Raw genomic sequence first — 18,404 nt, forward strand, 5'->3', positions numbered from 1 at the left:
TGATTAGCGATTTGGTTTTTACATTAAACATTTTTCCGGGTGAATGCATGAATGCAGTTGCACGTGTTCACGCAATGACACAGTACTACCTATTGGTGTGGTTGGTTAAGTCAAAATTGGATGCATGGATTGAGGAGGTGTGTTGCATAATGTCATTAAAACAGTTGTTGGCAACTCCACTTTGTTTTCAAGTTACACACTTAGTCTTTTTTTTTTTTTTTTGTCATACCTTGTATGTTTCTTAGGGGATTCACATACCTTTTAAGTATAGGAATGGTCATTCTGTTATTTTTATCTGTATTATCTTTCCACCCTTTTGGTAAACCGATTTTAGAGCTGAAAGATTCTTCAGTATTCTGTTGATATTCTCATATTTATTAAATTTTATGGCAATGACACTTCCTATGATTTTGTTTTGCATCAAGATTAATGTTCTGGGAAAGGAATATTGTGGTTAGAGTAGTGAAACTGTTCCCAATACACTCATTTTGGTCTCTTCTTCAGATGTTTATAAATATTTTCATATATTTTACAATTTACTGGATGTAAATATGCCCTCATTAAGGCAGCATGTCAAAATAATAATAATAGTAAAAACTTTTAAAATCAAAATTTAAGTTGGAAAATTAGATGTATTTTTTATGTTAAGCCATGTTTTCTGCTTTCCCAATGTACCATCTGTGGCCATGTACAGTATTCTGCAATAAAATATTTTGGATTGTTTCTTGTGGCAGATATAAATTTGGAAGATAGGAACAGAGCTTGCATAGCTTTTATGGTTGTTTTTCAATAATTAGACTTTGCTATATGAAGGAAGGAATGTGATTTTATACGTTTCTCCAACAAACAGAGCAATGCTTTATTCTTTTTTGATATCAGAAATTCCAGTGTGTAAACGGTATAAGAAGTTTTGAAATGAATGATTTAATTTGAAAGGTCAAGGAAAAGAGCCTATAGTAACATGATTTCATTCAAATTTTGCAATAATTCCCCTTAATAGTGAGATGGCAAGCTTCTTTGGCAAAGGTCCGTAATCCGGAATGATCTATAATCCGGACCTTGAAGCGACAAACTTACGCATGCACGTAAAGCCAGTAAAGCGTTTACCCATGCGCGATTCCGATAGTGAAGAAAGTAACAGAGAACGTTGTTGAAAACAAAAAAATTTCGATTGACAAGTTAGTCGGTATTCTCGGCACAGCAATTAAAGGATTTGAACAGTGGAACTTTGTAACTGAACAAGAAATTATGCCTGTTTATAGAATTAAAGAGAAAGTATTAGCACAAAAAATGAGGCAACTTAAACAACTTACATTAATAGAAAAGTTTAATAAAGTAAACAAATAAATACTAAGCTTTTTTTTTTTTTTTTTTTTTTTTTTTTTTTTTTTTGTAAATTTTGATACCCTTTAGATTATAATTGCTCTTTATTTCATAAATTACGGTTTCATATTTTTAATTGTATAATTTCTGCATGCCATCTCACCAGATTTAAATTGATGATCTATAATCCGGAATTGCCGAGTCTGGATTACAGACTTTGTACTGTATTTTGGATTGTTTCTTGTGGCAGATATAAATTTAAAAGATAGGAACAAAGCTTGCGTAGCTTTTATGGTCATTTTTCAATAATTAAGACTTTGCTATATGATGGAATGAATGTGATTTTATATGTTTTTCCAACAAACAGAGCAATGCTTTATCCTTTTTTGATATCAGAAATTCCAGTGTGTAAACGGTATAAGAAGTTTTGAAATGAATGATTTAATTTGAAAGGTCAAAGAGCCTATAGTAACATGATTTCATTCAAATTTTGTGATAATTCCCCTTAATAGTGAGATGGCAAGCTTCTTTGGCAAAGGTGTACAAAATTGGTGGTGCTTTAAGACAGAAGTTTTAAACAAGAAGAAATAACATTAGTTTGTTGAATCAGAGAAATAAAACAATAAAAGTTGGACTTGAGAAATAAAGCAAATATATAATACCTTTTCAGCAATTTCATTTGCATTACCTCTTTTTTGGAGACAGGGTCTGCTCTCAAATTAGCATAATTCTTGTGTATATTGTGCATGTATTCTTCATTTGTGTTTCTATTTATAAGCTCTTCAAAACTTAGTAAAAAAATTATTCTCATATTTATAAATTTTTCTGTCTATTTTTATAGTGAATCTGTATCTGATGAATTGAATCGAACTGTGCAGAAAAAAAGAGGAAGCTTGTTAAAGCAAGTTAGTTTTAAAGATACTCCTGAATCACCCATAAAAGAAAAAGAAAGCATATCTCCAGTCAAAATACCTCAATCCAGTAAATCTCAACAGCAAAAAAGTACTAATGAAACATCGTCTCGAACAAAGAGACTAGGCAAAATGGGTTCATCAAAAGATGATATGGACTGGCTGACATTTTTTAAAGAAAGTCCTAAAAAATCAAATAAACCTGTTGAACCTGAAACAAAAAAGACTAGTAATGCAACAAATTCAAAGCAAATGCCTTTGAGCCAGCCTAGGATGAACAGAAAGAAAAGTTCTAGTGCTGATTGGTTAGGACTTAGTGAATCTGACACTGCTATGAAAGATGATGCTATTCCAACTGAGGAAAGAAATGTGGCAAATGAAGAGGGTGCTGATTGGTTAAAGTCAGATCAGCCGATAAAACCACGTAGACCAAGATCTACGGAAAAAAGTGAAGACAGAAAGGAAACTTTGAAATCTAATCAAGCACTTAACAGTTTATTTTCTGATACCAAACTGAAAGAACCTGATGACGATCATTTACATGAACGTAATATTGCACCTCAATCAGTTGGCTCTTCCAAACTTAGATCTGATTCAAGAAAAGATTTTGATTTAAATACTCTAGGTATTACTTCAGATGGTGATACTTCTCAAGAAACTGTATCTACATTTGAAAAAGGTCCTAATTCATTAAATTTTAAGTCAAAGCATCCTGGCATTGAAAGTATACCATCTGAACTAATGCAGCAGAGAAAATCTGAAGCTGTTTCTTCAAGGTCCAGAAATCCTGTAAATGTATTCACTATTCCACAGTTAAAAGAAGCTCCACGTGAAAATATTTATGTAACTCAGCAGGCCTATCAAGAAGCTGAAAAAAATGCTTTGAATACTTTGCAAATGATGGTATGTAGTGAAAAAGCAGAAAAGTCTTAATTTTATGATTTTTTTCCCTTACAATATTATGTATTAATTCTATGACATTATGAATGTGTAATTGATGAAATATGTATGTAATGTTAATTATAAAAAGAATTCTTTTTTGTTTCTGAAGAAGAGGGACCTATGTCCGTTTGCTCTCAAAATCTATGCAAAAATAAGGTTGTTGTTTTGCCTAATTTGAGTTCACTGGTATTTTGTTTATAATATCTTTTTTTTAATTCCAACCAAAGGCCATGTAATAGGATTGCTCCAAATGTTTTTGCATCAGTTAATCCTTAATATCAGATTGGTTGGTTAATATAATTTTTTCTTTCATTCTATCGATATTTGTACAGTAGTTTGATTTTCAGCTGTGTTTTTCAATAATTTTGCTTTCAGGAAATGCATTCTGTTTCTGAAACTATGACAGATTAAGGAGTAAAGATCTGGCTGATATTGTAGTAAAAAGGATCTTTTTATTATAAATTTTGATAAATGAAAGTAATATTTAATGTGTAAACATATAATTTCTTGGTAAAATACAAGTTTAACTATTCCTTATTTACTATAACATGCTGATAAAAAAACCAAACTGTGCAAGGCCAGCAAAATTCTGAATCTCTACATTCTTGAAACTAGTTATTCTTTATGTATTTTATTCCTCAACCCTGCATCATAATTGGAAGTCCTTTAATTAAAATATGTCTAGCATCTTTTGTGAAATGGCTTGAATGTCTTCTGTTTACATGATTTTATGATATTATTCTTTCACTTTGAACCTTAATCTCAGAAATAAAAAATGACCCTTCAAACCAAAATCTTCTGAGTAAAGAGATCGAAGACCGCTGTAATCTTAGGTTTTATCAAAATGCTATAGCATAGTTTATTGAAGGTCACGATATTGCAAAGTTCCTATTCACCTAGAATAGAGGTGTTGAAATTTTTTGTGTTGAATATCCTCTCACAGCGATCTCAAGTATTGTAAAAAAGTGCTATTGATTATGTGACTGGAGAATCAATTATCAATGTGCAGTTTTCATCATGTCAAAGAATATACAGTGGCTCCCAAAAGTGTTCGTACATTTATGATTTTCATTGAAATAGGGCTCTATCCATTAATTAAAAGTAAACTTTCTATGAGATTTTAATAATAAAATCTATAATCTATTTGTAATAAAATTACATGGAATATTTTTAAAATATAGCGAAACTTTATTTTTAAGAAATTAATAATCAAAAAATGATAAACATTTCATCTCGCAAAAGTCTTCGTACACTGAAATATTTTTGGATAAAATCAAAATTAGAATTATTGTTTGCCACTTTTTTAAATTTTTGCATTGTGATGGCATTTAAAAAATCGTTTGCTTTAATTTTTTATTGTTTACTTAATAATATTCTATTTATTATTGAAAAATGGGTCGCAGTCGTAAAGAAATTACAAACAACATTCAAAAATTGATAATTTTTCACCATAGTAGTGGTAAATCAATTCGAAATATCACTAAATTAGTTAATTTATCCCATTCTACAGTGCAATATGTAATAAAATGCTTTAAAGAAAAAAATCAGATTGTAAACAAGGTAAGAAAAGGTCGACCAAGAAAGTTAACTAAACGTGATGAGAGATTTATTATTAGAAAAACTGTGAAAAACCCACGTTTGAGTGCTGTAAAAGTTTCTACAAAATTTAATGCAAAGTTTTCTACTTCAATTTCACCTTAAACTGTTCAATGAGTTCTCAGAGAAGCTGGATTACATGGGCGTTCTGCCTGTAAAAAAAAATTTGTTAGTGAGAAAAACAGAAAGCATAGGCTTTCATTCTCAAAATCAATGATAAGTACACCCGAAACATACTGGAATAATGTACTATTTGCTGATGAAAGCAAATTTAACATTTTTGGTTTCCGATGGTCGAATAAATGTTATGGAGAAGAAAAAATGAAGAACTTCATTCTAAGAACTTAGTTGGAACAGTTAAGCATGGCGGTGGAGGTGTTCTTGTGTGTGGGGGGGACATGACAGTATCAGGACTAGGTAATTTGGTATTTATTGATAGCATAATGAATCATTCTCTTTATGTAAATATTTTAAGAGACAATTTAAAATTATCAGCCCAAAATTTGGGTATTGGAAACAACTTTATTTTTAATCATGATAACGATCCTAAGTATATGGTTCTCAACGTTTGCCTGCAGTGTCTCTATAATTGTCCACATGTTTTGAAAACACCACCTCAGTCGCCAGATTTAAACCTCACAGAACACATTTGGAAAGAGCCGGAAGTTAGAGTACGGAAACACGACATCAAAAAGAAAAGAGAACTCAAAACAGCCATGATGGAAGAATGGATGAACATTGATGCAGAAATTACAAAAAAAAAAAAAAAAACTAGTAAATTCTATTCCCAGATGTTTGAAAGCTGTTATGGATGCTAAAGGATATCCTACTAAATATCAATTTAACGAAAAATGAAAATATTTACTAATATGTCAAGATTTTTTTAAGTGTACGAAGACTTTTGTGAGATAAAATGTTTGTCATTTTTTTATTATTAATTTCTTAAAAATAAAGTCTTGCTATATTTTTAAAATATTTCACGTAATTTTGTTACGAATAGATTATAGATCATATTATTAAAATCTCATTCAGAAAGTTTACTTTTAATTAATGGATACAGCCCTATTTCAATGAAAATCATAAGTGTACGAATACTTTTAGGAGCCACTGTGTATCAGTATTGTCTTTCTTTTCTTAGTTTTCTTCAGCCATTTTAATGAGATAGAATTTTTGTCCTCCATTATAGTCTTCTTGTTACAAAAATCTATGATTTTATATTCAAATGCTAAAATTATTAATGTATTGTAATTTTGACTCCAAGTACATTTGGGCCAAGTCACTGAGTGTTTAGACACGCTCAAAACATTCAGGGAATATTTTAGTTGTAAGCAAATTGTTGAAATAGGATCATAAATTCAGAAAAATACTGTTATGTGCATATGAGTTTGTAATGGATTGAATGCACACAGAACTGATGATAGCTTAAGTTTATTTTTCGAAACAAAACACTTTACAGTTCTGGAACTTTCCACAAAAGTATTCATACAGATCTTCTCAATATAACAGAGCACAATCAGTAGTTGCATTTCAAACTACTAACAATGTTAAACACAACACAATGCAAAGCTCATACAAAGAATGAAGCATGATCTCTCAATACTCTGAAGTTGGCTTTAAACTAAAAGTACTGAGAAATGATGTTCTCTGCAGTCTCATATAGTTTTCCCCTGGCCGCTGAGAAATCTGTAGTACATTACATTTCTTGAAATTGCTGGAAGCCATATATGGTTACACATAAGGGCCGAAGACAGTTATATATATGGATCAGTTACATTACCACTCATAGTTATATTGGGATTAGAACAAAATGTCACCAAGCTTGGCAGTTTTTGGTGATTTGTCTCTAAATATGGCAACAAAAATTAGTCAACAAACCATAGCCAGATTGGTGATTTCTCGCTGCTTTAGCAAGATAGCCATTTACCTTTGTGTTAAATGGGCTTGCCCCTACAATCTTATTTTTCCAGCAGATCTTCACTTTTTTTCAAGCATTTCATGTTGCATTGTGCAAAAGATATCACAGTTTCACTTATAATTTCACTAACATTATTTGCTTGTATACAAAATTCATATCAATACATTAAAAATGATACACATTAGATTTAAACAGCTAAATTTCCAAAATTGGATTTACTTTTTACAATATTTTTATCCCTTTAGTTGGCCTAATACTTGAATTTTGAGAACTTTTATGTCTAGCAGTGCTAAAAAAATTCTACCTTTGTATTTTTTCAATTAATGTTATTATTATATAAATCTGTTTTATTTTGAATTCAGATACATTTCAAGAAAGTACAGTACTGTTGCACTTTAAATTGCTTTATTACTATCTTTTATTTGAAAAAATATGCTTTATTAAAATGATTAAATTGAAGAATTTTATTTTGGGAAAAGGTTAAGTAATTAACAATTGTCCAATACTGTGCCTTTATTCCAAGAAAATGTATACTGATTTTAAAATATTTTCAATTAAAACTTCACTTTTCATTTTTCTTTTTCTTTGATAACAGTTAAACAATAGTATGCTTGAGAAAGAACAGTTAATTAAAAGTTCTGAAACAATGAAGCTAATGTATGAAGATAAGCTGAAAACCTTGGAAAATTTATACAAGTATGTATCTATGTTAATATAAATGCATGTATGTATTTGCATAAAACCTTGTAACCTAAGAAAGAAGTAACATGTTGGTCTGAATAAAATTTTAAATGATTTGTCATTACTCTCTGGGAAACATAAAATCTGTTGTAAAAGAAATAATTTTATTTATTGATATTCTGATAATGTAAGGATATAATTAATTTTCTTACCTTTTTTATTTTGCAAGCTAAATATTTACTTGCTTGTTAAAAGAGAATTACAGATTATAGTTATTTAATTGATCAATAAAAATTTAATTTACAATTCAAACTTTATGATTAAATGTGCATTTAATAAGAGGTGCTTTAAAGTTGATGAATTTTTCATAGTTACTTTTAGCCTGAAAGGGGAGCTGTTTGGTATTAATTAAAATTTAAATCATATTTACTACAAGAGCTGAGTTTGAGAAGCAAAAATTCATAATTTAAATATCTAATTAATTAATTGTAATGGATACCACAAGGGTTGTCTGCCTATAATGGAAGTGTTGAGATTTCTTGTTATGAATGTACTCTCACAGCCATCCCAAGCATCATAATAAAAGGAAAGAAGAGAAGAAATGCTTTTATAATGAATTTTCCGTACTTACATATTTTTCTGTCTGCTATCTTAACAGTGTCATGAAATAGTGCAATCTATCATCCGTTATGGATAAATGTGATATCACAACACACTCATAAAAACTTTGCTTTGATTTTGTATGACACTGATCTTTAATCAGCCAAATTAGGTTTTGAAAGGAAGTTATAAATGAGCTACAATTTTTGTCTTGCATTTTGGAAAAAATATCAGAATATTTATTTGCCTTCTACAGAACAACAAGTTGTGGCCTATTTTCAAAACTATGGGACTGACTATACTATAGCACATACTCAGAACAATAGAAGACTGATGAGTTCATCAAATTGGAGCAATAAAAGACAGCATTAATACCACTTGGATTCATATTTAAATGAATGTATGTGACATTGAGTTCATGAAACTTTTGGCAGGTGGTGGTGGTGGTTTTTTTTTTTTTTTTTTTGCATGCCTTTGGCAATTTTTGGCTGTTGGAATGATTGGCATTAGTTTTAATGAATTTCTTTGTCAGATAATATCAAAACTTCACTTTGTAATTATTGAAGCTTTTATATTCCATGTTCATAACTTGTATCTGTTGATTATCTATTTAAATGAAGAACTGTATATTATTATCTAAATAAATATTTATTAGTTACTAAATAAAATTTTAAATCCTTCAAACTTCCACCGAAATCATTGGTGCAGTTTTGATTCGATCGCCACTAACTTATTTGCTTAGTGGGAAAGTATGTAAATGCCAAATTTTCTAATGAAAGAAAGTATTTCATTTTTTGTTGCGCATAAGAAAATTACACACCTGTGTGGTGATTGGGTGTGAAAGAATAGTCACAATGTAGCTCAAGCATGTCGTAAAAGGTGCCTAAAATGGGTACCCAGCGTCTAGGGGTATAGCCGGGCACCCTGCCCCTGGGGATTATATCAGGGGACTGATCCTCCAGGTTGGGGGTTGGGCGTGGGGCTAACTACCCCACCCTGTAAAAAATCTCACTGTTAAGAAATCCAAAGATAGAATTAGCTGGACTGCTTCTACTGGAAAACGACTTGGAAATAGCCTAGGAACTTTCCCTTTTGGAACTTGGAATGTCCGAACACTGTACTACAGTAGGGGGACTGCAATTTCTTATAGAAGAATTTGACAAATATAATATGGATCTACTTGCCATTCAGGAAATGCGATGGCTTGAGGAAGGTACCATTGAAAAAAGAAACCACACAGTTTACTATAGCTGTGATGCAAAAAAACATGTTTTTGGTACTGGTTTCTTATCGAACAAAAGTTTAAAACACTTAGTGATTGATTTTGTTCCTCAATCATCACGACTTTGCGAAATTCGGCTAAGGGGAAAGTTTTTTTATTAAAGTATTATCAATGGACATGCACCTAAAGAGTACAAGGAAGAGGAAGAGAAGGAAATTTTTTATGAGGAACTTTCTATGTTATACAGATCTTGTCCCAAGAATGACATTAAAATTGTCATGGAAGATATGAATGCTAAATTGGGTAAAGAGGATGAATTTAGACCAACAATTGGAAAGCATGGCTTACATGATAGTACTAATGACAATGGACAACGACTAGTACTTTTTGCTGCTGAACACAACATGATAATTTCAAGCACTATGTTCAGCCACAAGAGAATACATGAGATGATTTGGCGTTCACCTCATGGAGAAACCTGGAATCAAATTGATCACGTACTCATTGATTCTAGGTATTCTTCGGATAGCCAGGATGTTAGAACTTATCGAAGCACCACCTGTGATTCCGACCACTTGTTGGCTATTGCTAAACTAATTGCTAAAATTTCAAATGCTTGAAAGATACGGGGAGAAAGGCAGAAAAAGTTTGATTGTCAAAAGCTGAAAATTGAGGCAATTGAACGAAATTTCCAGTCCTCACTCAGGGGAGAACTAAGATCTAAAAACATGATTGAGCTGGAAACCATGGAAAATAAGTGAAGCTTGCTCAAAGATTCGATCATGCACTCAGCTGACAACACACTGCGATATATGGAAAAACCCAAATCAAGGGATTGGTTTGATAATGAATGCTTCCTTGTAACACAGGCAAAAAGAGCTGCTTATAAAAATATGGTCCAAAAGCAACATTCAATATTCTCTGTTGAGGAATATGAGAGATCTAGAAAACAGGAGAAGAAGATCCAAAGGCTTAAGAAAAGACTTCTTCATGACAACCTATTTAAGGATGTTGTACATCTGAGGGGGTCCAATGAAAGCCGTGCTTTCTATCGTGAAATTAATCTTGGCCACAAAGATTTTCAGCCTAGAACTACTGCCTGTAGAGATAAAAACAACATCATCCTAAATGACAGAAAAAAGGTACTCCACTGGTGGAATGAGCACTTTAGTAATTTGTTGAATGACCATACCTGGATGGGTCTTCAACCTACCCAAATACCTCTGTAAATACCGATAGTATCCCGCCACCATTTTTGGCAGAAGTTAGAGAAGGAATTAAAAAGCTCAAAAATAACAAGGCCCCAGGCCCTGACTTAATTACTTCAGAACTCATTAAAAGTGCTCTAGGTCAAAACATTGAGGAAATAAACTACCTCATAGAATCAGTTTGGAACTAAGAAGAAGTTTGGATTCAGAGAATTAAATGGGCAAGACACCTGTGCAGAATGGATGAAAATCGATTAACTAAAAAGAATTTCTCGTCCAGAAAATTCGGCACTCGAAAAAGAGGGAGACCTAAACTTAGGTGGCTCGACTGTTTGGAAACAAACTTAAGAATGTTAAAAATAACCAATTGGATGTCCGTGGCCAGGGATAGAAGAGCTTGGAATTCGATTCTGAGGAAGGCAGGGGCCCATCCTGGGCTGTCTGGCCATTGAAGAAGAAGAAAATTTCAAAAGTATTCTAAACTATCAGGTAATTTTAAAGAGATTCTATGTAGAACTGAAAATATCAACCTCATATTAATGACAGCTCATGTTTTAAGTTCTCAAACTGAAGAAAAGAAAATTTAATGATTTTGTCTGTATGATATCTGAAGTGAGATCTTAATTTTAAAAAACTATTTAAGCAAAACTGTCATTTTTTCACTGCTATAATGAAATTAACTCATTAATTCTATCTTAGGACAATTTACCCTCGCTCATCCATTAAAATGTTCTTCTGAAAAGTATATTCATTTTATAAAAATGTAGGAGCATATTATATGTGATGGCATCTTAAATTCAAATTGATATGTTATTTCTTATGGATGAAAAACTGAATTTAACCTTCCAGCACGCACGCTTGGCAATTTTACATGAGCACGCGAGCGTCGGATTTTAAACGACATCCGTTGTTTTACCGTTTTGGGCACGAAAAATGACACAAATGAGTGAATATTGATAATGAATTTGTTAAGAAATAAAATATTAATCTTATTATTGCAAAATACAAATGATATCGCATTCAAATAGTAAAAGTTCTTATGTTAGTAAGATGGAAATGCAATGCAAAACTGAGTTTGTCGTAAGTTTTGCGCATACGCACGTGCTGGAAGGTTAAAGACAATAGCGTGAAGCAATTCAGTTTATGAAACATGTATCTCCAAGATTTTAATGTTGAAAACATTTTTAGTTGAGAATGTAAGGAAAGCAACTTTTAATTTCATTTTAATAATTTATTTAAAAGTTTAAAGGTAGAGCATTAGCATTTTTATAGGTTATAGTCAAATGCATGTATGAAATGTGGGAGAATTTTTGATAACTATGTGTAAGTACCTTGCTGTGTTTTGGAACTTTTACGGAAAAAAATAATAATAATAATGGTGACTTATAATTAGAGGAAAAAGTGACTTCAGTTACATTTATGTGTAATGATATTCTTTTTTATAATACTGTAGATGTTAACCCTTTCAGGACGGGCTTCCCATATACACATTCCTTAAGAACGTCTCTTACAGCCGGGCGTCCCATCCACGCATCGCTAGAGATTGCATTCAGAGGACGCGTGATGCGTATGCACATTGTAAGCTGGAACCTTTTTCTGAAGGCCACTAGATGGCATCCTATGTCCATTACTTTTGAAATGCACACAGTTTTAAGTTCCTGACCTTGTGTTTGATATATTCTGCTTGACTTTGGTATTTTACTCGTCAGCTCTTTTGAAGGTGGAGGGGAGGGAAAACGTAAACAGAGGTGAGCTCTTTAAATTGCTGCGTGCTAATGAAAACATTTGCGTGTCTGATTTACATCCAATTCCTTTTTTTATTCTATTTTTTCCTTTACTATATACAGTCTTTTAGGGTTAGTATGTGGAGTACTGTTACGTTTTGCATTGCCCTTCAGATATATTTCCGTTTCTGCTCTTTTTATTTCGGAAAGCCTCACCTCCAGTCTATTATAGCGGAAAGGCGCTATTTATCAGAGGAAGAATACCCTTGTATGGTCAATTAACCATTTATTAACGCAGATGAGAGTGATGATTCATTTTCTAAAGAGTTAGAAAGTGATACTTCTCCGTACTTCGAGATTTAACACAGTCTTCATTTTAAATTTTATTATTTCTTACTGTAAATAGTGTTTTATTAATTTAAAACTTTACTGATGGATTTTATCTATTAAGACTTTCAATAATTTCGATAGCGCTTCCGAAAATTATTTTACAAGACAAGCAATTTTTTAAGTACATTTTCATGTAAAATAAAAAAAATAAAAAATAAAAAAATGTTATTAAGTGCTAATTTTAAGGTATATAAAAGCTCAAATAATATTCTAAAAGAATACAAAAAAATTACAATGCTAGAAATGAAACTTTTTTTTTCCTGATCTTTTTTTTTTTTTTTTTTTTTTTATTATTATTATTATTATTATTATTATTATTATTATTATTATTATTATTATAAAATTAGGCTTAGCGATGCAAAACCTCTGTCCTGTACGGTGACTGCCTTCGATTGCTTTCCGTCCCGCACGAACGTCTTGAACAAAGGTGCGCCGTCGCGAAAAGGTTAATGATGAAAGCTGATTCAGGAAGATATGGCTAGTTTAACTTTTTTTTTTTTGTTGTTGTTGTTGTAGATAAATATTTTTGACACGAAATTGAGATCTTGATTAGTTAGTTACACTGGTACTTTTTGCATTTTGTTAAATATATTTGAAGAAAGAAATAGCAGCAGAGGTACCAAGCCAGGGAAAGATTATGAAAATTACATTTCAAAAGTTTAAGAATGATTCATTTTTGGTTTGCTTTTATTCCATTTGGTTAATTTAGATTTCAGTTTGCAAGTTTTGTGGCTGAAACTTAAAGTACCTGCATCAGTAGGGTTACATTAAAGTCATGGCAAAGACTAATTTTAAGATGATGCAATTTACAGAACTTTGTTATAAGCATGTTACTATTTTTAGGATGGAAAGAGGAAATAATCAAATTAAAAGGGATTATTTTATTTTAAATGAAAGTATTTTATCTCATATGTATTTTAATTATTGATCTCAAAAATCAATCAATAAACCTACTTAAAAGCAATTGTTTACTTCTTTTGAACTAGTGGAAATTTTGTGATGATTATTTTAAGAATAGATTTGTTCCTCTTTATCATTGTTATGACAAAATAATCAATACCTGCAAAAATTTTTACTGCAGTTTCTTTCTCCAAAGGTAAATCCCTGAAGTGCATATCTTAAAGTTGAGTTTTAGACAAAAAATATCATGCTTTGTCTATAAAAACTATTGGAACTTGGATACATAAAAAAGAATGTGTATAGAAATGATGAAGTTACTTGTTAAAACTGAAGAACTGTTATGCACATGGTTCTCAGAGTTGGTGCATTCTGAAAATTTGACTAATTCTATTAAGGTAGTTGTGCTAATGCATAAGTATTGAATCTATAAATAGAAGTCTATAGTATAAATTTTTATAAAAAAGGAAAAGAAAGTATACTCTGATTTTTTATTGTGTGTACACATGATAACACAGTACTTATTATTTATTTTTAATGATTTTTATTCATGTCATTAACTGTGATTATTAAAAAATCTTAAATTGACTGAGAATTCATTGTGGTATTTTGATATGAATAATGTTAGAAGCATAGCATATTCCTCCCAGACAATCCACGGTATTAAATTTTTAATTGGTGTATGAAAATATTAATATATTTTTGAAAACTTTGAATACAAAGGCATGAAACTTTTGAAATTTCACTTAATAAAGCACAATAACTATTTTAATAGTTAGAATTAATGCTTTATTGACATCATATTAAAAACTTAAAATGTTTCTAGCTGCTATCTTAAAACTGTTTTCTATATTGTTTTTGGAAGCTACCTGAAAGTACATGTTCTAGATCAGTATTTAAGGAAATATAATCTGTAGCCATCTTTTTCCTGCATAGGGATAATAATGTTACAGAATAGAGAACTGCATGCTATTTTGATAAGAAATAAATAGATTTGTAGTTAGTGAGGTCATTAGGTTAATTTTCATTATAGGGTAGTAAAATTGTTAAATTAGATTGATTAAGCAAGATTGCTAACTGATCATTTGACTAGGATTTTGATTACAGAAAGTTCAGTTTTAATTTTACAGTTTACAAAGAAAGCTAAGAAAGAAAAAAATGTAAAATATGCGAGTTTTAATGATGTAGAGAGAGAGTTTTAAATTAGGATTACTTAGTGAAACAATTTAAATTATTTTATCATACAAAATGGTAAAAATCTGAGTATTTTTTTTTTTATTATTTATTTACTTGTTTTCTGTCAGTCAAAATTCTTAACTGCCTAGAATTTTAACATAAAGTTTTTAAATTTTAAATTACAATTTTAATTAAATTTTTAATTTTGTAATATGGCATGGTTTTTATTTTACACAGACGCTAGTACAGATAGACACACACTGATCAGTTTTATCATATGCATGATTCAAATTTTGTTTAGAGATTATTTATGAATTTATTTTTAAATATTTATTTATTTAAGTAGGAAAAAGTGAGGAGCAACTTTTATTGTGATTTTAATAATATATTTGCAGTTTTAATACATTCAAATAATTGATATATTGTGCTTAATTTTGAATATGTCTTATTTGTTTATAGTGATAAGATGAAATCATCTGAGGAAACACACAAAAACTTAGAAATAAGGTATCTTCTTTTACTATTTCCACTTAAATTTAATAAATTAATATAATGTTCTATAATAAAATAAGGTAAATTCTTGGCAGTCTCAGAAAGGAATTTGAAGCTAAAATTCAAGCATTAGAAGAGAGACTGAAAACAGTTCAGGGTGAAAAGAAAGAGCTTGAATCCAATGTCAAAGGAAAATTAGAAACTATTGAGAAAGAACATCAAAAAGAAATTCAAAGACTAAAGGATTTGCATAGGTAAAATATTACAAAAATATAATAAATTAATTTTTGGGGACTCCCTTTAATTTTGTTAAAGTTTTTCCTGTGATTATAAGAAATGCCATACATTAAAATTTTATCTTTTAAAATATTTAACATAAAATTGTCTTCATTAGCAAAACATAAATGTTAAGATATTGATTCTAAATGTATGTGGATTCTATAATATCAGTTTATATATTTGTGTCAATCTTAATTTGTGGCTTAATTAATATAGCATTATGAGGATAAGTAAAAAATTATCTACACATTTGACATAATGAGAGCATAAGTTGTGCTGGAGGCCTGCTCCCGTACATCTCAGTTTTAGGGATAAATTGTAATTCTAAGTGGAACACACTGGAGCCTTAAATAAGAGAGACTGCAGTTTTTCTTAACCAGAGTTTCACCAGGAAATTCTTTTGATCTCATAAAATTTTATTTTAGTAATAAATCAATCTTAAAAATTGATTCTAACTTCTGAATGCATAACTGTTTCTATTTTGAATCTTATGTCTTTTTTCATATTTAAAAAATTTTTAATTAAAATAAAAAGTAAAAAAAAAAAAAAAAAAAACTTTCTATAGTCTTATACTATTTCTGGCTGCCTTTCTAAAATCATGTGTCACACATTATCTTTTTTCATTGGTGTGCTGGATAGAGAATGATCTTGGTTTCTACCATCCCTTGGAATAGTACATTCTACAGTCAAAAGTCGTTAATCCGGACTCGTCGGGACTTCAGCGATTCCGGATTATCGATTTTCCCGGATTATAGATCATCAGTTTAAATCTGATAAGGTAGCATGCAGAAATTATAAAATTAAAAATATGAAACCGTAATTTATGAAATAAAGAACAATTATGATCTAAAGGGTATCAAAATTTACAAAAAAAGAGCTTAATATTTATTTGTTTACTTTATTAAACATTTCTTTCAATGTAAGTTGTTTAAGTTGCTTCATTTTTTATGTGATAATACTTTCTCTTTAATTCTATAAACAGACATCATTTCTTGTTCAGTTACAAAGTTCCGCTGTTCAAGTCCTATAATTGCTTATGTCGAGAATACCGACTAATTTGTCAATCGAAATTTTTTCGTTTTCAATAAACTCTGTGTCACTTTCTTCTATCGGAAGCGAATTATAATGACGAGGAATTTGATTTAAATCATATCAAAGACGGAGTACATCGAGATGAAATACTACGTTTAGTAAAGAATTAAGCCAAATAACGTAAAAACATCTGCCCTGAAGATAAGGATAATGCTGGCAGATCAACTTCCAGTTCATTGTGCGGCGCGATGTTCCCCCCCCACACACACACACGCAGAGCAGCGGGAAATTGATAAACAGATTTTGGAATGGTTAGATAAACAAAGGATATGCCTTTATCCATTTTTTGCAGCAATTCCACTTTTTGTTTAATGGACTTCGAAACATACTTTCTCTTTGTAGATCCTTTACATATTAGTAAATATATATCAGAAATTCTATTTGACATAATCGAAAGTTCAAGCTTACTTTTATAAAATTGCTCTAACAGTCTGCAAAAAATAATAATCAAATAATATCCAATTCGAAGATTAAGGAACAACGCAATCTGCAACATTAACTGAATTAGATAATTTTAGCTTAGCTTATACCGTTCGTTATACATTAAACGCGCATTTGTAAACGTATTTTGCACATGCGCACACGCATATTTGCAGCCATAAAGGTCAATGCGACGCATGCGCAGAAAGTTTGTAGCTTTGAGGTCCGGATTATAGATCATTCCGGATTATGGGTGTCCGAATTAACGACGTTTGACTGCACTGTATATTCATGGCTTAAATTCAGCTGGAACAATACTCTGACTTGCATTTTAATTATAATTATTTTGTTATTTATTAGCCGAAATGGGCATCATCCCAGAAGGTTTATTAGTCTCAAAATGGCATTTTGTGTTGAATCACTTTTCAAATTGTTGCCATCAAATAGGACTGTATTATACATATTTAAAGAAAATTAAATAATGAAGGATCTGCATGAATGTATGTATGTTTGTCACATTGTAAAAAAAACAAGGGTACCTAGAAGCATGAAATTTTGAATAATGTATACCTCCATCCGAACATCGAAACCTGGAAGCCCAGATTTTGAATTTCTTTTATTATCTATTTAACATTTTGTAAAACTTAACATTTTGTAATGAATTTTTGATTAACAAGCTCAATGATTTGGCAATACAGTACGGGGAAAAACATTTTTAATCTCCAGCATGTGAGTTTGCATATAAAAAATTCTAAAGGTATGCTGGTTTTAAATATTTTGTGATACGGCTATTGAATTGAGTTTTATGTGGTTTAAGTGTAAAGAGCATGATATTTAATAAACAAAGATAGCACAAAAAACTTTAAAAAGACACCCCTTTGGGCATAATATAAAATCTGATAGCTTTCAGATTTTTTTTAGCCCAAAGGGTCATTACTGTTAAAACTGCATTTTGCATCATTTCACTTTCTGTGTTGGTTATCTTTTCAAACTGCTGACACCAAATTTTATCGCCGTATATTATAATTAAAGAAACTAAATAATAAGAAATCTGCATGAACAGATGAATGTTTCTTGCATTGTGTGGAAGGGAAACAATACCTAGAGGCATCAAATTTTGAATAAAGTAGCCCTCCAACCAAACATGGGCATTTCAAAGCCCAAATTTTTTAATCCAAATTTGTTTTATTATCTATTTGAAATTTGTGAAACTTTTACGAATTTTTGATAAACAAACTCAACGATTTCAAAGCGAGCAGTGGCAACACTGTATGGAAAAAAAAAACATTTTTATCTCCAGTGTGCGAGACTGTGTATCAGAAATACTAAGGATATGCTATTTTAAAATATTTTGTGATATTGCTGTTGAATTGAATTTTTTATTGCTGTTGCTTATTGCTGTTGAATTGAATGTGGTTTAAATGCGAAGAACATGATATTTAATAAAGGTAACACAAAAGCTAAAAAATATCCTTTTGGAGTGTAATAGTGAATAATTTTGAGTGTAATATTTTTTAATTAATTTTTGTTTCGTTT

General features: G+C 30.5%; 1 protein-coding gene across 7 annotated transcripts in view; it reads left to right on the forward strand.

Annotated features, from left to right (window-relative positions):
* LOC118198493 (uncharacterized) overlaps positions 1-18,404 on the forward strand; it is a 140,266-nt gene that overhangs the window by 47,146 nt on the left and 74,716 nt on the right. For all 7 annotated transcript variants that reach the window (XM_085810754.1, XM_085810756.1, XM_085810755.1 and 4 more), the window contains 4 exons: positions 2,165-3,137; positions 7,283-7,383; positions 15,045-15,092; positions 15,173-15,331. In XM_085810754.1, coding sequence (XP_085666880.1) covers positions 2,165-3,137; positions 7,283-7,383; positions 15,045-15,092; positions 15,173-15,331 — 1,281 coding nt within the window. The remainder of the gene's footprint in view (positions 1-2,164; positions 3,138-7,282; positions 7,384-15,044; positions 15,093-15,172; positions 15,332-18,404) is intronic.

Source organism: Stegodyphus dumicola, chromosome 2 (assembly GCF_044657685.1).
Source record: "Stegodyphus dumicola isolate Sdum_Otavi_A_Nest chromosome 2, ASM4465768v1".
Lineage (NCBI taxonomy): Eukaryota > Metazoa > Arthropoda > Arachnida > Araneae > Eresidae > Stegodyphus > Stegodyphus dumicola.